This window comes from Cynocephalus volans, chromosome 8, assembly GCF_027409185.1.
Source record: "Cynocephalus volans isolate mCynVol1 chromosome 8, mCynVol1.pri, whole genome shotgun sequence".
Lineage (NCBI taxonomy): Eukaryota > Metazoa > Chordata > Mammalia > Dermoptera > Cynocephalidae > Cynocephalus > Cynocephalus volans.
In genome coordinates this window covers 37692426-37714401 of record NC_084467.1, presented here as the reverse complement: position 1 = coordinate 37714401, position 21976 = coordinate 37692426, and the positions used below count along the sequence as shown (strand labels likewise).

General features: G+C 43.6%; 2 protein-coding genes across 10 annotated transcripts in view; one reads left to right on the top strand and one right to left on the bottom strand.

Annotated features, from left to right (window-relative positions):
• PIK3R3 (phosphoinositide-3-kinase regulatory subunit 3) overlaps nt 1-10080 on the top strand; it is a 98043-nt gene extending 87963 nt beyond the window's left edge. Inside the window, exons 7-10 of one of the 3 annotated variants that reach the window (XM_063105205.1) lie at nt 423-599; nt 5221-5295; nt 5717-5887; nt 9882-10080. In XM_063105205.1, coding sequence (XP_062961275.1) covers nt 423-599; nt 5221-5295; nt 5717-5887; nt 9882-10080 — 622 coding nt within the window. The remainder of the gene's footprint in view (nt 1-422; nt 600-5220; nt 5296-5716; nt 5888-9881) is intronic. The other 2 variants (XM_063105207.1, XM_063105206.1) reach the window with 2 other exon arrangements.
• A 7563-nt stretch (nt 10081-17643) lies between these two features.
• The window catches only part of MAST2 (microtubule associated serine/threonine kinase 2), a 218887-nt gene continuing 214554 nt past the window's right edge, over nt 17644-21976 (bottom strand). For 5 of the 7 annotated variants that reach the window (XM_063105590.1, XM_063105592.1, XM_063105594.1 and 2 more), the window contains 6 exons: nt 21710-21904; nt 20749-20975; nt 20424-20546; nt 19851-19987; nt 19528-19721; nt 17644-19231 (listed from right to left, as the gene is read on the bottom strand). In XM_063105590.1, the coding sequence (XP_062961660.1) occupies nt 17703-19231; nt 19528-19721; nt 19851-19987; nt 20424-20546; nt 20749-20975; nt 21710-21904 (2405 nt within the window). In that variant the 3' untranslated portion in view covers nt 17644-17702. The remainder of the gene's footprint in view (nt 19232-19527; nt 19722-19850; nt 19988-20423; nt 20547-20748; nt 20976-21709; nt 21905-21976) is intronic. The other 2 variants (XM_063105591.1, XM_063105593.1) reach the window with 1 other exon arrangement.

Sequence of the window (21976 nt, the reverse complement as noted above, 5' to 3'; positions counted from 1 at the left end):
GTACAGCTACTGGAGGTCCTAGAATCACATATTCATAACTTAGCGACTAGAAAGAGAGAATCTCATTTTACAATAGTTTTAGCAAAAGTCCTGGAATTGACTCTCATTGGGTCAGTTTGGGTCTTACTCTATTTCTGAACCAGTGACTGGCCTGAGAGTAAAGATAGGATGGAACAGAATGGAATACTCTTATTGGCCAGTCTGAGCCTTATCTATGTCCATTCCTGGGTCTGAGATGAGGTCAGAGAACTCTTACCTAAAGGGAACATCAGGGTGCTATTACTAGAAGAATGGGAATTGGATACAGGCCATGCGAAGATAACAGACGTCTAACACACTTAAGATATTAGGATCGTACGCACACTATAGGGTCCTTCTATATGATTGCTATTTTAGCCTTAATGTGTCAAATATTTTCACAGAATTATGATAAATTATGATAAATTGAAATCACGTCTGGGTGAGATTCATGACAGCAAAATGCGTCTAGAGCAGGATTTGAAGAAACAAGCTTTGGACAACCGGGAAATAGATAAAAAAATGAATAGTATCAAACCTGACCTGATTCAGCTGCGCAAGATCCGAGATCAGCACCTTGTGTAAGTAGTCTGGGACTGTATGGGGAGGTAGACACTGGCACCAGATGACTCCTGGCACTAGAGATGTTAGAGGTGGAAAAAGAGAGTTATAATTGAGAATTGGCCAGTGCGATGGTAAGAACTTAGGACCCCTTCCACTACGTGAGGACACAGCTAGGAGCTGTTTGTAGTAGGGGGTACCAGAGTTTACCTGAAGTCAGCATGTGGGGCAAACCAGAATGTAGGACTATAATTCATACGAATGCTTAGAAATCTCAGTGGGTGGCTGTGGCATGAGCAAAGTGATATAGCTTAGAAAGTACAGATTAATGTTTGCTTAAAACACAAAAACCATCATCTTTGGTTACATGGTCGAACTACAGAAATAGAAATTACTCCTCAGAGGCACAGGAAAGGACACCAACCATGGGAGCCTACAAATAAATACACAGAACAATTTCTTAAAGAATTTTTATATTTAAGAAATGAAATTCTGTGTTTAAATAACAGAAATGTGTCTATAGCAGGCACTAGAGATAATTTGACTGAGTAATGAAACCCAACTCTTTAATATTAGGGAAAGCTATAGTATTCAGCCAAATATAGGCACAAAAGGGATATTATCCAAATACAGATTGAAAGATTATATTATCAGAAAAAAATGTGTGGATTAGAGTTTTAGAAAGAGAAATGACTGCTTCATAGAAGGAGAGAATCCATGAGAAAGGAAAATGTATTTGGCTTAGTTATGGGTAATGAATAGACTGTTATGAAGTATATTTACAGGTGACCTTCATGCATGTAACACCATTCAATTTAAACTCCTGGCAGAAGACAAAGACTTCTGACTGGGTTTTCAACAGACTTCAGGGTTTCTTAATGTGAGAAAGGGGGAAGGGATAAAATACAGGCCTAGAGATTGGAATGGTGGCAGATGAGTTTCAGTAGAGGAAAATTTAAGGTGATATTTTTCGGGGTGAACAATTACAACTACACTATGCTAAGTAGTTTTTAAAAACACCTCTCTCAAGAGATCATTTCAGTTTGCTGTTGTGCCCAAAAAAACATCAAGCAAGCATACGTAGCATACAGAAGAGCTTTGTAAATAAGGCAGGGAGGTACTCTTATCTAAAAGCAAGGTGTGTCTGCTCTCGGAATGCTCATACGGTTCTGGTCTCATCATGAAGCTGAAGAAAGACCCAAGAAAGCTATGCCATGGACCAAAGGAATGGATGGAAGCTTTTCTTTGCCCTGAAAAGCAATAAAGATATTAAGAAATGTACCATCTCAAGGGGCACGAATAAGTGTGGTGACTTAGTCCATTCAGGCTGCTATATAACAAAATACCATAAACTGGGTAGCTTATAAACAACAAAATTTCTCAGTTCTGGTGGTTAGGAAGTCCAAGATCAAGGCGCTGGCAGATTCAGTATCTGGTGAGGGCCTGTTTTCTGCTTCATAGATGGCAGCTTCTAGCTGTATCCTCACATGGTGGAAGGAACAAGGGGTCTCTCAGGCCTCTTTTGTAAGGACACTAATTCCATTCATGAGGGCTCTGCTCCCATGACCTAATCATCTCCCAAAGTCCCCACTTCCTAATGTTATCACCTTGGGGGTTAGGATTTCAACATATGAATTTTGGGAGTACACAATCACTCAGACCATAGCATGTAGCAAACCAGACCTTGAAAGTTCCTTTAATGGTTGTGTAAGCTAAATATGAAACCCAGACTGCTTTGCAAACTGGCTGCACTATTTTACATTCATACCAACAGTGATGGTCTGGGTTTCTTAAAGTAATGAATCACTCCTTAGCATATTTCTGATAACTACATTTTTATAAGATTTTTCTTTTCAAAGTGTTGTATACATTATCTCACTTTACTCTTATGAAGGGGAGTATGATGTTCTTGTGCACAAAGCTTGGTGCAAGACAAGTTGCATTGCTCTTTTTTTTAAAATTAAAATTAATTTATTCCAAGCTGTCATCTGCCTGGTTATAGGGGAAATATTTAACTTCAGTTATGATTGGAGCTCTTCCCACCTTTTGCCTCCCCCCTACCCAGGCCCCAACACACACAGCTGGATTGTATGAGTGTCATTCTGAAGTAGTGCCAGGAAACTAAGGGAGCACAAAGTCCTTTGTCCTTCCCTTCTGACTATCATTAGGTGCTTTTTCTGCTCCTCATCATTGGGTTCTGCCATCTGGTTAAATACCTCTATTCCAGAAAATTCAGAGGTGCCCTTCACAGTAATCTCATAGGCCACCAACAGACTCTGCATCTTAAATCCTTCTTGTCATCCATCCAGGGTGCCCTGTGCATGAGTCACTCTTTTATGTCACCCCATTCCATGCTTCAGCCATGCTCTAGGGAAGCTTAGACTCTGCTCCAAGACTGGTAATTCAGCTTCATAGTACTTTTTACTATCCCCTTCTCTCAGGGACTTCCCAGCTTAATCCTCTTGTCTTGGACCAACAAGCTCTTTTCTTCTTAAAGTGTGGTAGTTGAGTTGTAAGGCCAATTATATCTTTAGAAAGGAAACTATATATACATATTTTCCCCCCACTTGCTGGGGTGCGGGCCGGGAAAGAATATGCTAACATCAGCTATATTTTTCTCTTTTCTTTCTTAAGATAACTTTAATGTAAGCTATGGGAGTAATGTTTTCCCTGTTTTTTAGAAGAGATGACTGAGGCACAGAGAGAGGCTGGTTCAAGACTACACAATTAGTAACAGAATTAGAACTGGATGTTAGGTCTTTTGATGCTTTGCCTCAGATTTATTCTTTAAAATTTACTGCCTTTTCATATGATCAAGGCATTATTCAATAAGTTAAGTATGAATTGACATATTTACTTAAGTTTATTTGAGCTTTTTCAAAATGATTTTTTTTTTTTTTTTTGTCTTTTTCGTGACCGGCACTCAGCCAATGAGTGCACCAGCCATTCCTATATAGGATCCGAACCGCAGCGGGATCGTTGCCGCGCTCCCAGCACCGCACTCTCCCAAGTGCACCACGGGCTCGGCCCTCAAAATGATTTTTAAAAGCTTGTCAGTTCCTAGCATTGTTAATAAATGTTTACGGACTCAGAACTATATAACAGTCTTCAAAATGGACTTTCCAGAGATTAGAAAAGTTGCCTATGTTAGAAGGTGGGCACCATCATAAATGGAGGGTGGAACAAAAATGTTTATTCTCTACTTCCTTTTTTCCTGGCCTATACTGGGCGTCCTAACATTCCCTATGGAGAGGGAAGCTGAATTTAAAGAGATGGGTGGTTAGAAGAAAATTGGGTATCCAAGAGAAAATGTGGTATGGTTTATTCAATCAAGACTTTTACCTAGTGTGCATGTGTCTTCAGTAAAGCGAAGGGAAGTTTCTTTAAGGATAGAAAACTTTGGGTGATAAGAATGTTTTGAGGAAGGTAACTGGATATTTTAATAGAGAAGTAATGGTGTGGGAGGGAGTTTGTTACTAAATAAGTTCTATCAAGATCACATATTATCTATTTTCCAGCTTCACTAAACATAAAAAATGAAATCCAGGTTAACAAGGGCATGTCTTTCTGAGCAAGGCTGTGAAATCTGTCTAAAAGAAGTTTAAAATTAGTTGTAATGCTAAGTTTTCTAGTATACTCAGGGTACACCAAATGGTTCTGGAGTTGTGAAGATTTTGTTAAAAGTATCCCACCAGTAAATATTTACTATTTATTAAATATCTATTTGTTTGCACTCTTTTAAGTACTGGGAATATAGCAGTGAGTAAGACAGACCCCTTTCTTTAAAGCAACTTAGAGTTTAGTGGGGAGAGACAAATATAAACAATGGAAATATAAAATAATGAATTTTTAGCTAAGTGCTATGAAGATGATTAAGGTAAAATGTGGAGAATGCCTGGGGAATGCCTTAGTTGGAACAATTAGGGTAGTCCTCCCTGAGGAAATGATGTTTATGATAAGATCTGATCAGGAGCCCTGGTTGAGGTGTGGTGACGAATTTATATTCCACTCCGGTTTCAGACCATTGGCAATTTGAAAGGAACTAAATGTGATGTTTTACATCATTTTACGTCTAAAATGTTGGAATGTTTTAAGATACTGTGATTTGCTTGGTTATGAAGTAAACTCATGCTAATTACTCAGATTGCTACCTAGGATTTTTCATGGCTTCCGTAGGTGCAAAAATGGATCTTGAAATTTTTGGTTAGAACTTTAAACTCAATTCAGTATGCCACACAGGAAACGGGTTCTCTGTCTTAGTGGAGATTGCAAATGTGACACCATGCTCACCTAACTAATGATTTCAGAAATAAAGATCCCACACACTGTGCGTGAGTGCAAGTATGTGTGTACTTGTAGTGGCATAACCTAGAAAAGAAAAATGGAAATGAGAGAAGTGCCTAATTTCAAGTAGCTCTCTGCGTTTCTGCCTTTTTGCAGAAAAGATTAATTCATCATGATATTAGTTGAAAGAAAGTAATGGAGAGACTAATTTCAGGAAATCTCTGGCCACTCTTCATGGGATTAGGGAAATTAAGAGAAATAAGAGGTTCCTGGACTCTGGAAGTTTGGTTGGCTAGTATCTCCTTTGTCCAGGCAGAGTTTACATAGATACTGACACTGGAGTCTTCCCTCTGGCAGATGGCTCAATCACAAAGGAGTGAGACAGAAACGCCTGAATGCCTGGCTGGGAATCAAGAATGAGGATGCCGATGAGTAAGTTATCTCTATACCTTTCTGTCAGAGGGCTTTGTTCCCCAAATAGAGGGCTTCTTTATACATGTTAAATGTTGGTTCTCATTGTCACTAGAGGACACTCAATCAAGAACTTTGTACCTCTTTTGAATTGAATTGCCTGAAGTGTATCCTATGGGCACTTGAATTTAGAGACCTGCCCAGCCACATGAAATCTGAATGCATAAGCACTGCTATTCAGATATTCACATTTTAGCTTATTGGATGAGACATGACTTCTGTGATTTCTGCACCATAGCAAGTAATGAAGTTGTTTAAAAGTACCCAACAAGTTTGCTTTGCCATTTTTGGTTAAAGATTTAGAAGGACATTTTATTCATTAACTTGCTTTTAGGTATAAATAACTGATTGTTAGAATAATATTTTAACATTTAATTTTTAGGACCTATTTTATCAATGAGGAAGATGAAAACCTGCCCCATTACGATGAGAAAACCTGGTTTGTTGAGGATATCAATCGAGTACAAGCAGAGGATTTGCTTTATGGGAAACCTGACGGTGCATTCTTAATTCGTGAAAGTAGCAAGAAAGGATGCTATGCTTGCTCTGTGGTGTAAGTCTTCTCTGGGGGTATGACCTTTTGAAACCTTCTGCATTGATTAATAGAAAATCAACCCCTCCTAAAATTCAGATGAAATTAATTAAAGTAATCAAGACCTTTAATATTTCTACAAAGAAAACAGCTTTAGGGGAAATGATATCTGGAATTATCTTGGGGATTTTAATTTACATGGTAAGCAGATTAGGCCCTGTAGTGTTGCTATTGGATTTCAGGTATCTATAAAAAGTAATGTGAAATTGAAAAAAACACTTAATTCTTTAGGAGCCTCTGGTATGCCTGACGGACATGGCAGAAGGCAAAGATGACAAAGTATGCCTTCAAAGAGGGCAGGGTAAGAGAGGTAGACAAAAGGCATTCATATTAGTAGAGTGCTCAGTGCTTTACATGATCATCTTGTCTTTAGTGGTCTACTTCTGTCATGGAGTTCCAGTTTGAATCCAAGTTTACCTGGTTTCAAAACCCACATTTTTCTATTGTTCCAGGCTTTCTTCATTTCACTAAATATTCAAGATAAATAAAATCACTGTGAAAATAGGTATCTTTAGTAGGCCATGTACATGCAGAACTGTTAATTCTGATGGAGAAAGAGAGGGTTTGGAGGTTTTGTGGAAGAGGCATTTGAGCTTGATCTTGAAAGGATGAATGGGATATATAGGGGCAGAAAATAGGGGAGGAGTTGAAGTGCATTTGATTATTGTTATTCAAAGATAGCAGTACTTGCAACATTTCATTTCTCTTTGACTTGGGCAGCTCAAGTTATCTGAGTGGAAATAACAAGAGAGAATGGTTCCTGCCAGATTTGGGATCTTTTAAGAATAGTAACAGAAGGAAGGCAGTAACCCCAATCCCTCATCCTCACCCAGGTCATTGGGTAGCAGCCTGTAGGTTAAGGACATAGCTGGTGGAAGGTGCTTCCCAGCAGCTTGACTAATCCCTGGGAAACTAAGGAGCAGCTTAAATATGTTGGGTAACTGTATTCTTGTTCTCCTTCCATTAGCAACAGAATTGACCAGACCGAAATCCATAGCTATGTAGATTTTCTTTGCCTCTGGAAACTAACTGCAGTCAATTTATATTGGAGTTCATATTGAGGATGGTTGGAAGCAAGAGAGGCTGGCTTCACAAAGGCTTGTTTGCCAGCCACTCTGGCTATAGAAAGCCTGCCTCCAGTGACCTCTCAATATACTTAAGATATTTGCTGAAGTAAGGATCTGAGTAAGTTCAGTTTTTTAGGAGCCTCTCATAGCAAAATTAAAATGATCATGTAATAGGACATCAGGGCATGGAACTCATTTGTTTTTCCATTTTAACCTTATGATGTTAATAACATCATAAAGCAGCCTAAGAAGAAGTTCCTGAATTCAATGGCCTTCTCAACTAACAATGCATGTATTCCATGGGGTTGGGGTGTCAGGTAATGAGAACTAATGATCCTTATTGTTGTTACCATTTGGAAAATAGAAATTTTATTAGGGATAGAACAACTAGATAGAAGATCAACGAGGAAATAGAAAACTTGAACAACACTATAAAACAACACTCCACCCAACAGCAGCAGCATTTACATTCTTCTCAAGTACACATGAAGTATTATCCAAAATAGACCACAGGTTCGGTCATAAAACAAGTGTCAATAAATTAAAAAGAACTGAACTCATACAAAGTATGTTCTCCAACAACAATGGAATGAAATTGGAAATCAAAAGCAGAAGGAAATTTGGGAAATTCACAAATATGTGGTCAGTAAAAAACATACTCTTAAATAACCAATGGGTCAAAAAAAGAAAACAAGGGAAATTAGAAAATACTTTGAAATGAATGAAAATGAAACGTATCAAAACTTATGGGATACAGCTAAAGCAGTGCTAAGAGGGAAATTTATAGCTGTAAGTGTCTATTTTAAAAAGAATGATCTCAAATTGGCTGATTTTCTGTCACCTTAAGAAACTAGAAAAAAGCCAACTAAACCCAGCCAAGCAGAAGGAAGGGAATAATAAAGATTAAAGATGAAGTAAATGATATAGAGAATAGAAAACAATTGAAAAAAATCAATGAAACTAAAGGTTTGTTCTTTGAAAAAAATCAACAAAATTGACAGCATCAAGCTAAACTGGCCAAAAAAAGAGAGATGACAGAAATTACTTAAATCAGGATGAAAGAAAGGACATTTTTATAGAAATGAAAAAGATAACTAAGGGAATACTCTAAATAATTGTATACCAACAAATTAAATAACTGATATTTATTGTTGGACAAATTTCTGGAAGTATGAAAACTACCAAAACTGACTCAAGAAGAAATAGAAAATCTGAATAGAATGTAACAAGTAAAGAAATGGAATTATTAATGAAAAACCACCCAGAAAGAAAAGCCCAGGCCCAGATGGCTTCACTGGTGAATTCTACCAAATGTTTAAAAGGAATTAACACCAATCCTTTACAAACTCTTCCAAAGAAATAGAGGAGGGAACACTCTCAAACTCATTCTATGAGGGCAGTGTTACCATGATACCAAAAGCAGACAGAGACATCACAAGGAAAGAAAACTACGGACCTTATGAATATAGACATAAAAATCCTCAATAAAATATTAGCAAAGCAATTCCAGCAGCCTATAAAGAAGATTATGTACTATTATGAAAAAGGATTCATCCCAGGAGTACAAGGGTGGTTCAACATAGAAAAATCAATCAATGTAATAAACTTTATTAATAAAGAGGAAAAATCACAGGTTTGTCTTAATAGATGCACAAAAAGCATTTAATAAAAACCAACTCTTCCATGTTAAAAAACACTCAACACCAGTTAGCTCAGTTGGTTAGAGTGCAGCCTTACAATACCAAGGTCACAGATTCAGATTCCTGTACCAGGCAGCCACCAAAAAACAAAAAAACTGAACAAACTAGGAATAATAGGGAACTTCCTCAACCTCAAAGGGTATCAATGAAAAACTGACAACTAATATCATACTTAATGATGAAAGACTGAATGCTTTATCCTAAGATCAGCAAGAGGACAAGGATGTCTGCTCTAAACAGTTCTGTTCATCATTGTATAGGAGGTTCTATCCAGGACAATTAGACAAGAAAAAGAAATAAAAGACATCCAGATTGGAAAGGAAGAAGTAAACTATTAGAGCAAATAAATGGTTCAGCAAGATTGCCGGTTACAAGACACAAAGGTATATTTCTATATATTAGCAATGAACAATTCAAAAATGAAATAAATGTAATGAGGCACTGGCTGGTTAGCTCAGAGAGTGGCCTTATAACGCCAAGGTCAAGGGTTCAGTTCCCTGTGCTGGCCAGCTGCCAAATTAAAAAGAAAAAAGAAACGAAGACATTCCATTCACAATAGTATCAAAATGATGAAATATATAGGAATAAAACAAAAGAAGTATGAGTTGTACAGAGAAAACTACAAAACATTGTTCAGAGAAATTAAAGAAGACTTAAACAAGTGAAAAGACATCACGTGTTCACAGATCAGAAGACCTGCTATTGTTAAGATGGCAATTCTTTCCAAATTGATTTACACATTCAACACAATTCTATCAAAATCCCAGTTAGTTATTTGCAGAAGTTGACAAGATGATCCTAAAATTCATATGAAAATGCAAGGGACCTAGAAAAGCCAAAACAATCTTTAAAAAAATAGAAAAAAGTTGGAATACTCACTCACACCCCTTGATTTCAGAACTTATTAAAAAGCTTTAATAATCAAGACTGTTATGTACTGATGTAATGACAGACATATAGATCAATTAATAGAATTGAGAGTTGAGAAATAAACCCTTATATTTATGGTTAGTTATTTTAACAAATCTATATCTGTGGCCAAGTCTATAAGAGGGTGAGGGGAACACAATTTTACAAACTTTGTCTGATTGACAAAACACTTCTACTCCTCCTGTGCATAACAAGTGCTCTCAGACTTCTGGCTATTATCTAGCTACCTTAACATTTTTCATTGGTTTATCATTGCAGTGCCGATGGGGAAGTGAAGCACTGTGTGATCTACAACACTGCTCGGGGCTATGGTTTTGCAGAGCCCTACAACTTGTACAGCTCACTGAAGGAGCTGGTGCTCCATTACCAGCAGACATCCCTGGTTCAGCACAATGACTCCCTCAACGTCAGGCTTGCCTACCCTGTCCATGCACAGATGCCCTCGCTCTGCAGATAAAGAGGGAGTGGGAAGAGAGGTGGCTCTCCAGCATTCTTTTCTACAGTTTTTATTAGACTATGATGAGGGCATTCTTTCTACATAGACTGCTTGTTTTGCACAAGAAGTGATTCTGTGAATGTGAAGTGGAGAGGCCGAGCAGCAGCCGGCCAGGTGTGGGGCATTAGGGTCCTGGGGTTCTCTGGACTCATCCGTGCCGCCACACTGACATACTAAGCTGGAAGCAGATTTTTTTGGAAAGTCTTTTCCATTGGGGTTTTTGTTTTGTTTAGCCAAACACCCTCAAAAGAGCATATTAGGCTTGATGTGGGTAGGGGGTGGGGGTTGTATTTGGAAGCCTCTGAAGAGTCCATGTCCTCCTTTGGTTTTCAACTCTGAGAATGTAGCAGGGGCATGGCCCTCTCAGGAGTTCTGTTTTGCTCTGGCAGTCTCTCTTCTCCCTCAAAAGAAGGCTGTTTTGGTTCCATGGTAGAATGGGATATGGTGAAAAAGACAACCAAAGGAAAATGGATTTCATTTAAAGAATCTAAGCCAAGGGAGTTAAAAAACACTTCAGCTGAAGGTACTTTATTTCTTACCGACATAATTTAGGCTTCAGCATCTCACTAGCTCCTCCCTCTAAAGAAGCATTAGGTTCAGAAACCAACAAAATAATGTTTGTTAGCAGACCAAGGTCTGATGGAAGAAGGCGGCACTAGTAGCTCAATGCACATTTCTGTACCAAAACTTGGAAAAAAAAAACCCTAGAATTTGTTAACAAACACTAAAACTGGTCAGTGTAACTTCTGCCCTGCTCTTGTTTCTCAGAGATGAGGAGTAGCATTCTTTTTGTGGGGATGGTGAGCTTTTGATTCACAAAATGAAGTTGGTTGTGTGGTGTTTCCTTAGCCTAAAGAATGATCTATTGTTTGAAACCTTTGTAATTTCTTTGTATGAGTAAAGAAAAGGTGCAATCCAGTGCTTTTAGATGCTTGATATACCAAATAACGATATAGAATAGCATTCTTACATGTGCTTCCCCACATCTAAAGGCTCTGTAGAAACAGTAACCATGGTTTGATTTTCCTTCATCTCCCCCTCCTTTGCTGGGTAGGATTTAGGGAGCCATAGGTGGCTAAGGGGGGGAGGGGTCAGACTGTGGTCAGGGACCTCAGTAAATCACAGACCCAGGGGCCCTGGTTTCCAGGGTGAGGGTCATACCACATTACACATGTGCTTCCATACAGTGGTTTCTGAAGCTTTTGCAGAGAGGAGAAGATGGCTTGGAGTTTAGACTGTTAATAGAAGCCATCTGGAAGCTTTTTGCTTTTCCATTTTTGTTATCCTGCCATTAAGGCAATGTGCACATTCTGCCCTCATGCTCCAGTGGCCTTGATTTTAGGCCAGGAATCTTCTGCTTCATGTGATTTAAGCCTTCCAGCTGAGTGAAGCCAGGCGAATGGAGTGGGAGGCAGGCATCTACTGCTGCCTCCTTTATGCCCCACACCCATCAGTCAGCACTCATTTGACAAATACAGTCCAGCTGCCTCGCCAATCCTGGAATCATAATAGGCTCAGAGTGAGTCAGCTGTTTGAGCCCAAAGCTGTGCAATCAGGCATCCTGGCTGAGCTGAAGAAGCCAGTACCTGGGTCTTGGTTCATAACACTTACAGCTAGGAAAGCTGTAGTTTGGGGAGTGAAAGAAAAACAAATACTACTTTCCCTTATCTTGGTGACAGGGTCTAGAATGGACCATAATAAAGACATAGATATAGATTAAAATTTTTGGAGAAACCTCCGTAAGTTACTAGTAATGAAGATAGGAAGGAAAAGGCATATCTTTGGCTTTCTTGGCTCTGTTGCAGTTTCAGGATTGGGTGAGACAGACACATGAACCCCCCTCCAACGTTACTGTTCTGACTTAAGCGTTTAACTGAGAGCCAGCACATCCCTTTCCCAAACTGCCAGATTGAAATCTTGCTGAAAGTTTTACTGAGTAATGGCAGGCTAACTGCTGCTGGGCACACCTGGATGGCTTTGCACCTGGTGTTGAACCTGCTTAAGCAGGTGGATACTCAAGATTGGGTGCAAGGAATGCCTCTTATCTGGCATTAAAGTTTTAGTGTCCTGAATCTCTTTTAAAATGAAATGGGAAAATGGATACACGCCTGCAATTTTGAGCAATGTGTCTGCACTTTGTTGGGCAGACATTGAGGGTGTGCAGGGAGTGAGCGAGCACTATCTTATTAGCTACACTTGGCTGGTTTGGGGAAAGGGGCTGCTTTTTTCAGTCCTAGATTCCCCCTCCCCCCCCATTTATTCTTGAATTCATTGTTTTGTGAGATCTAAGACCCAGGGATCATTTGAAAAGTTGGAAGGTATCTTTTCTGATCAGTTGACACACATGATTTGCTTGATTCTTAGCCAGTGGAAATGGCAAAGGGACCAATTTACTAATCGCTGGGCCCAGTGTGTGTGGAGGTCCCAGTATATTGCTCCTTTACTCCATGGCTTGAGAACAAGTCTTGGCCACCTCCACATCAGTCTAGCTCTGTCCTGTCCCATGATCTGGGCCCTGGGACTCTCTCTCCTGGCATCTTAACTGCAGTCTTACTGAGGCAGAAGGAAAGGGACAAACCAAGACCAGAGGGGCTCGTTATTCTCCTGGCTAGAGAAGCCAGCCACCAACACGAAAGCGGCTTGGGGCTGGCTAGACACATGTCCTATATTTGTCTTTTTCAGGTGGAGCTTTCATTACAGAACAGTGCTGTTTCCACATGGCCATAGATGCCAAACCTTGGCCATGGTTCAGGACTGGATAGATTTCCTGTGTTCTAACCACTGATCTGGCCAAGGATGAGGACTTCCTAACACCTTTACACCTCCCTTTCTAAGCCTTGATGGGATCTCCCACTTGCTTTGGACCTCATGTGCTCTAAAGAAGCTTTGAGAGCCAATGTCACATTTTCCATGGGTCTTCTTGCTGCAAGGAACCAGTCCCATGCATTCTCTTGGGCCACAAATTATACCTGGGCAATTCCTGCTTTCTAAGGTGGTCTCTACTGTCAGTTTAGACCCCAGAGTAGGTCTCTGTGAGGCTACAACAGCCTCAGAAACCAGAAGGTGCAGATGGGGGCCAGCCTGAGTCCTCTGCTGCCAACTGCTCAACCTTGCTATAGCTCCAGCCACTTGCGACAAACAACTTTGTTTCCTTACAAATTCCAGCATGTGACGTTGGTGCCCTCTTGTTACTTGTGAAAAACCTATTCTTCTGTTGTCTTTGATGTAGTCAAAAAAATCCATGTAGTTTACATAAAATATCTGATTCACAGGGAAGCCAACTGTATGTCTTGTGTTGGGACAGTTCATAATGTAGCTCCTAGACCACTTTTGCAAATTGTTCTTGTCACCAGATGTGTTCAGACATTGCTGTGCAGTTGTGGGGGGAGGGTGAGGGGAAGGTGAGGGGAGCTACTTTTTGATCTTTTTGTTTTTTTACCTTCCCCAAGAGGGGACAGTCTGACCAACTTGCTCCAGTAATGCAATAAAAACATTGCAATAACACACCTTCTTGTTTTCATGCTGTGGAGGTGAGTTGGGGGGTGATGGGGCAAGAGAGAAAGAAGAGGACTTGGGTGTTGAAAAGCCTTTGAAACTTTCAAACCTTCTCTCCAATAAGCAACAAAAGACAAGTCCTAGTGTTGAACTGGAGCCACCAGAGGCTCTCTTCCTCCGCTGAATAAATGAACCCTGATAGGCACAATGCCAGAGTCCTGTCCACCCACCACAGGACACAGACTCAGATACTGACTCTGAGAAAATTAAATCCGAGACTATTTCCCACCCACCCCACCCACTCCTGATGACTAGTAAGCCCAGCTTATTGGTTTTCATCACATATTTCTGCCCAGAAATAAAAGGACTCAGTCTTACAGTCTATTTGTAAGACTAACAAGGTAGTCTTACAGTCTATCTTATTAGCCCCAGGCCTTTGTCACTTTCTTGCCAAAGTACTTTTTTGAGGTTCCTATGTGTTGGGAACGTAACCAGCAAACACATGACAACCTCTTGTTGCACAGGACATTGCAGCGCTCATCTGTGTCTCGCTCAGGCCCCATGTATATGTGTACTCAATTACAAAATCAGATTGGGTGGGGGAACAGTCTGTTCTAAATGACCTTTTTTCCTTCCTCTCTACTACACTTTAGCTGCACAGCATGCCCAAGGCCACTGCTAGGAACTATGGATGATGTCCCCTAATCCTGAGTTGTTCATATTTCTGTTTAGGATGCTCAAATTCTTATCTCCTGTCCAGTCCTTTCTTCTGAACTCCACCTGCTGGCTGAATGTCTCCACTGCAGCCTTGGGCATCCCACAGACACTTCAAACTTTTCTAATTCAGAGAGAAAATATATGGTCAGCTCTGTGTTCCCTTACCTTCCTACCACCAGGTCTGAATCCTGTCTATATCCATATAACTCCTCTCCATCCCATCTATTAAATTTTAAAAGGTAGTCCTCCAACTAAAGCAAATCCCTCCAGGTGTATTTTGGATTCTATTTTCTCTCACCTTCTCAGAAATCTCCCATGATCAATTATCAATTTTTTCACTATTATTATTTCCTCTCAACAAGGATCATCCCCATCGACATTTAAACATGTTAGATTGTCTCTCATTTTACTTCCCCAATCCCTACTCAATTCCATATCTTTTCTCTTCAAAGCCAAGCCTTTTGAAAGAGCTGCCTAAATGTCTTATTACCTCACCTCAAGTATTTCAGTACAGGTTCCACCACTACCTGAAACTGCTCTCCCTGATGTCTTTAATAACCATCACTGTTGACTACTCTGTCCATGGAAAGACTCCTTTTACAACTCACTCTAGTTTTCCTTGGACTTCTCTGTTCCTTTTAAGTCTCTGGACTCCTCCAGCCTTCCCACTATGCCTTTTTACCTAGCAGTTGCATCCATATCTATGAATCCATTTACCATTTGTAGGCCAGTTACATTTGTTTGTTTCTCCTGTCTAGAACTCGGTTGGAAGATACTTCACATTCAGCATATTGAGTGCAGCACTGAATGCAGGGTCACCACTCAGCCCTGGTTCTCTTTGGTTTATATTTCAGCAAATGGAAATATAATTCATCTGGTTATGTATGTCAGAAGTGTAGTCGTCATCCTTGATAGCCCTCTGCTTCACATCCACATAAAACCCTTCATCAATGCATATTAATTTTATGTTCTAAATATCAGTCAAATCATCACTTCTCATTTCAGCTTCATTACCATCTTTAGTCTTAATACCAGAAGGCCTCTCTTATTCCATTTTTGCCCCCCCACAAATCCATTCTCATTATAGCAATGAGTCATCATTTCAAAATACAAATCTAAACCTGTGTAAAACATTAAATAACTTTCAGTTGCCTTTAGGGCAGATTACAAAATTCTTTGAATGGCCTGGTTTTTCCCTGATTCAATTTCTCTTCATGGCTTTGTCCCCTCAGCTAATCCCAGTCTTGGGCCTTCTTCCATCCTCAGTCTGCACGTTCCCTGGATAATCTTCATCTCCTATGGCTTTCATTACCATGTTTCCCGATGGCTCCCAAACCTGTGTCCAGCTTCCCACACTTTCCCTCTTTCCTTCCTGAGTGGGGTTACCTCCTCACTGTTGGTGTCCTAGTTCCGACCACCATAACAGGCCACTATTCCATTCTCTTTCTGGTCTGCTTGCTCCACTCAAGTCTCTACACTGCAGCCAGTGATCTTCCTAAAACATAAGTCTGATGATATCACTCTCCTGAAGCTACTTTTCAGAAACTCACTCCCCTCAGGATAATCCAATCCAAGTGTTTCTCAAGGACAGCCACTGGCACGTGGGGCTTGCACTGTGCGCTAAATGATGCCCAGCATCTCTGTGTTCACTCCTCCCAACCCCATTCCCAAACCCCTGGGAGGGCAGTTCCCATGAAACACTGCAAGATGTTTTGCCCCCACCCCCCTTCACCTACGGTATGGTGCTTCTGACCAGATCCTGACATACAGGAGGCACTTACCCCCTTAGCCATCCCTCTGCAATCCTCCAGGCAATGACCTGTGACCTGTCTTCCTGATGCCCAGTGTGTGTAGACAGCCCAGAGTCTGCTGTCAATGAATGATTGAAGGAAGGAGGAAGTAAAGTCAAGAGGGGACTGGAAGGCTGAGGGCCAGATGTCCCTGAAGGTGGGTTCTGTCACCATGGGCAAAGTGTGCCCTCTGGTGGCCAAAGCCTTCCCTATGCAGGGCAACAAAGAGCTGTGGGGATGCATGAGGCACCCAGCCAGTGGCCCAGAGGCATCTTCCTGTCTCCAGACCTTTTGAATTCTCCCCTTCAGACCTAGGCATCGGATTGTGGGACAATCAACACAACAGTCAGTGCAAGGAGTTTGGCATGTCCTGTATCACCATGGAGGCACTCCACCAAGCCCCACTTCCTACCCTGTGGATACCACCTCTTGACTCCTCCATCATCCTGGTCCCACTTATGTCCTCCCCCTCCCTTCTACACTACCCATCACCCAGTGCAGTTCTACTCATTGAGGGCTGCACACAGCAATGTCCACCTCCTGTGCTGAGGCCTACCTGACAATAACCAGGGAGGCTCCCTGGCCACCAACTCTAAGGTCTTATTACTAAACACAATAGACAACTTTCTCTTTTCATCTCACCTGATCTCAGAATTTTTTTTCCATTCTTTTCTTTTTCTTTTTCTGGGCAGTTGACTGGTATGGGCATCTGAACCCTTCACCTTGGTGTTATAGCATTTTATCAAGTAACTTCTCCCTCCACTTTAAAGCTCTTTTCTCTTGGATTTTATGACTCTTCTGTCTGCTTCTTCTAAGTCTTCTTTCTTTGCCTTATATGTTAGTATTCCCGAATATATCACTGTTGATACTTTGAAGGCTCTCATTTCTGTCTAGTCTAGATTCCCTCCTGAGTCCAGACCCACGCATCCAGTTACCTTCTGGGTGTCCCACAAGAAGTTCAAATTAAGTACACAAAAATTAAACCTCTTCTCCTCATTTCTTGGCTAAGAGGCACTTCAAGTGAGGTGATAAATGTGAGTTCTAGTCGAGACCTAGGTTCTAATCCCAGCTCTGCCCAAGCTGTATGACTTTGGGCATAAAAGCCTAAGTGCCCTTATCTATAAAATAGGAATATTAGTCCCTACATGGCCTTCTCTGGTTCCCCATCACCTAAGTCTAAACTCCTGGAAGACCATTAGATATGGTCTTGCCTAACTTGACAGATCTATTTCCACTTTGAATTATTTTTGGTTCCTTGAATATACCAGAATATTGTATATGCTGTGCTTTGCCTGGACATGCTTGAGCTGACCCCAACACTTCCATATCTAGCAAACTACTACCTATCACATACTCTTCATGTTTGAGCTGAGATATCAGTCTCTGAAAAGTCAAACTGGGTTAGGCACCCCTTTCCTGAGGATGAAAACTGTCTTATTCACCACTATATTCCCACAAGCAGCACAGGACCCAGAGTTACATGTGTATTAACTGCAGAAAAGAAGCAAGCAAAAGACATAAAGACGGTTTCCAGGAGCGTGTTATTACACAGGTTTGAGTGCAAGAAATGGCAAATGACTACTATGTTTGCTTTAAAAGCTCGTCTGGTGCCAATGCCAAGTCCTGATGCTTTTGACGGCCCCCTGGTTCTCGGCCCCTCCAGAGCAGGCAGGGCCCAGGCTCCTGGGTTAGGGAGCAGCCTCTGTATGCAAGATCCTGTCTTCTGTCACCTGAGGCATCCGGCACTTTGGTGATGCTCAGGGATGACTCCTCTTTCTCAACTTGTGCATGTTCAGGCTCCCACAGCCAGCTTTGGCTGGAAACCCCACAAGGTGGATGGGCCAGCCCAGGGGCACTGGATGGCCAAGATTTTCCCTCCTGCCTGGGAGACAGGTTCTTAGAGTAGGTTGGAGTTGTGGTTTCCAAATCCTGGGGGTTAGCTAGCCCACCTCCCTTTGTTGCCTTTCTGCTTGGGGATGCTCTGTCCGGACCCTCAATAAGGAATTTCCAGGACCACGTGCCTGGCTTCCCAGAGGTGGAGGCAGCAGCAGAGCAACTGGTGGGTATGAGTCCTGAAGAGCCGGGACAAAGTGCTGTCAGTGCCTGGGTATGGAGGTGCTGGGTCTTCCAGCAGCCTTCAGGGGGGGTGGGGTCTGTGGGTCCAGACCTACCCAAACTAGGGGCAGGTGAAGAGGAGCTGGCAGCCTCCTCAAAAGCTTGTGGGCTCCCAAGCTTCTTCTGGGGGACACCAGGACCGTCTATTTTGGGAGGTCCCAGGGTGATCTCTGTCAATAGGCCCAGGACCACTGGGCCTTGGCTCCTGGGGTCTTTGGGCAAGAAGGTCTCTTCTCCCCCACCCTCTCCTGCTCCTCTGGAGGGTGGATTCTGGCTCACTTCTGGCTTATGTGCCAAGCCTGGCTCCCGTACACCCTGGCTGTTCTCAGTCCCCTCATCGGTGTCATCCTCTGAGGAGTCTACCTCCCGGATAGCTTCTTGCTTCTGCAGTGATTCTCGTCGTTCAGCTCGGTCCTGCCGGAGTGTGCCTAGGGCCCATGATGAAGCAGGCTGCAGCACCCCCTTCCCTGGCAGTGCCCCCTTCCCAGATAACACACCCCTGGTCCCAACTACCTCCAGAGGGCTGACTTCCCTAGGTGGTAGTTCCTTCTTTAGCTCAGAGTGAGGCAGGTCAAGGCTATGCTTGCGAGAAGGGGCTAGCTTCTTCTCCGAAGCAGCAAGTGCAGCCGCCAGTTTCTCAGCTGACTGTACTCTTTTAAGTAGTGGTGAGCGGGGTGGCTCTGCACTCTTGGGTCGTGAGAGTTGCCTGCCTAGGGGAGGCGACAAGTGAAACTTGGTGGGAAAGGCCTGGGTTCCGTGGCCAGAGAGGGGCGATGGGGAACGCTGAGGTGAAGCTGCCGGTGGTGGTGGTGAAGGGGTATGGGCCAGTGGTGACAGTGGGATGCTGCCTGCTGACTTGCGCCGTGGAGAGCGGTACTGACGCTGGAGCTTGGGTGCCAGACCATGTAGAGAGCTGGGCCGTGTGTGCCCAGAGCTTGCAGGGGAACTGGGCACACTGGAGCTGGGGGAGCTGCTCTGTGATGAGTTTCCCCCCACTTTGTACAGACAAACAGACAAATAAACAAAGGCAGAGAGGTATTTGCTGTTAGAAGTGACTGAGGGGCAAGGCAGGACTTAGCCCTGAAATGTCCCAGGATTGTCCAGGACACCCCAACAGTGGACCAGAGCCCAGACCCCCTTCCCCCATCAATTCCTTTCTAAGACTGCTAGATCCTTCAGGTGGGTGGGCTGAACGAAAGATTTAGAGTGGGACCTTGTGAGAAGCACAGAGGGCTCAGGCACTTTGCTATTTCCCAGGGGTTATCTGTGATGTGCAGGGAGTCCTTCGTACCTGAATGCACAGCATCGGGGGTCACCCGGTAGCCCTGAGTGGGAGATCGGGGAGAAAGGCTGTGGCTGTGTGTGGGAGAGCCTGGTCCACTCTCCCCTGATGACAAGGAGCGGTTAAGAGAAGAAAGGCTGCGGCTGGTGTGGAGCAGGGATGCCTGCTTTGTGATCTTCCGGAACAGGGAGCTCCTTTTTCTGCTGCAGAGAAAAGGATCAACAGCTGAGTTGGTGCATAGGGCAGAGCACATGCTAGGCCCAGGGACAAGGTACCCAGCACATACTAGCACTTACGTGGCTCAGAGATCTTCTGGACTAATCCCAGCTCACCTTTCTTGCCCATCCTTGCCCCGGCTCCGCTTGCTTCTTCGGGCCATCTTGGCCTTGTAGCTGCCCTTCCGAGCTGGACCCACTTTAATGGATGTATTCTCCAGAGGAGTTGTTGAAATAGATACCTTGTTTCCACTCTGGGGAGCAGAGCATGAGGCCTAGGCTAAGGTGGTGGCTATATTCTTGCCCTTGCCCCTACCCTGAGCGTGGCTATACTACAGCTCCAGCTTTTGCCCCTGCACCAACATGTCTGAACCAGAGACCTGTCTTCCCTCTTCACAGATTAGGAAATGGCTCCCATTGTAGCTCCAGAGTGATTTGGGGGTGGAAAGATAGAGAAGAGGCTCACCTGTCCTGTTCTCCCATCCTACCTCCCTGGGCCTTGGTCAGTGAGGGAGCTGCCTTCTAGAGAAAACCCTCTGCTATGCCATACCCAAGTTCTGTGTATACCCATATAAGTCCTCAATGTCAGGTGTGTATGCGCCCAATTCACCCACTTCCCTGTGGCCAGTCACAGACTCATGAGGCTGGGGTCATTCAGGAACCACAGCGGACAGCATCCCCAGCACTAACCTTCAGGATCAGCTCCACCACCTCCGTGTGCACCAGCCCATGCACAGGTTCTCCGTTCACGTGGGTGATGAGGTCTCCCTGACGAAGCCCTGCCTCACTGGCAGGACCTCCATCCTCCACGTGCTACACCAGGAAGAGAACAGTCCTCAGTCTGGGGTCTGAGCATGAATCACGGGACCTGATTCTGCTCATTAAGCTGTGACCCCCTTTACCACCCCCCTTTGACCCCTGAGGGTAGTGTGGGCAGGGACAGCCAGGCTCCATGAAGGGAAAAGTAGAAGAGTGATGAAGATGGGAAACAAAAGGTCTGGGTGGCCAGACATACCCACACCATGTGGTGCACAGTGTAGACATCTGAGTCACCCATGTAGACGCGAATGGCCCGCAGGGTGAAGCCATACTTCTTGCCAGCTCGATGGATGATGATGGGAGGCCTCAAGCTGCCGAGGGCTGGCAAGAAGTCCCTGCTTGGGGAAGAGTCCCTGGATGACGGGTTGGACGACTGGGAATGTGGGGACATTGGGCTGGCCAATGGAGAGCAGATGTGGTGTTCTGTAGGGGGAAATGTCAGGATTTAGTGGGTCAAAGGGTCCTGGCACAAAGCCTGGGCCAGGTGCATCTTCCCTACCTCCCCTGACCTGTACAGCCCTCTCATGTGCCCAGACCCTCCCAGACCCTCAAAGGGTGTGTGTGTGTGTGTGTGTGTCCCTCCCAGACCCCCAAAGGGTGTGGGTGTGGGTGTGGGTGTGTGTGTGAGTGTGTGTGTGTGTGTGAGAGAGAGAGAGAGAGAGAGAGAGAGAGACAGGAGTGGCAGCAAACATTTACATATATATCAGGGACACAGAAGCTCTTCATACATATTCAAATGACACAACTATCCTATGAGCTAGCCACTATTAATATCTACATTTCTTGATGAGGAACTTGAGGGTTAGAGGAGTTAAGCAACTTTCTCAAGGTCAAGAGCCATTTAATAATGGAGCCAGTATTTGACTATCGGCTCTCTGTTTCAAACCTGCAATCGTTACTTGGTGCTAGCCTGCCTTTTGGTGCGCACGTGTGAGCACACACACACGAGCACACACACAACTCCAGATGCCAAGGCACACCTTCAGAGACCTCCAGCTTCATAACAGAGGGACACACAGTGTCACACAGTCTGTCAGATACCTGTTCCTCAACACGTGTACACACACACACACATGCCACATGCAGACCCCAGCCACAGTCCCACAGATTCCAAGGCCCTTCCTGTCAGTTTTTTCGCAGCTCCCTGGGGGCCTCACCCGCAGGAATGAGGAGGGAGAGGGCTGTGGCTGAGGCGGACTTGATCACTTTGTTGACAGGGCGAGCAGTGCGCTTCTCTATAGAGTCCCCAGAGAGCAGCCGGTGGTGGGCCCTACGCACAGCCAGGTCGCTGATGGCCTTGGCTGCAGCTCCCTCGGCCAGCTGTGGGGTCCCATGGCCTTGGGTCTCCATGGCTGTGGGCCCAAGTGAGCAATGAGACTGTGATGCAGCCGAGCCTCCCACCCTGCAGAATCCCCTGAACTAGG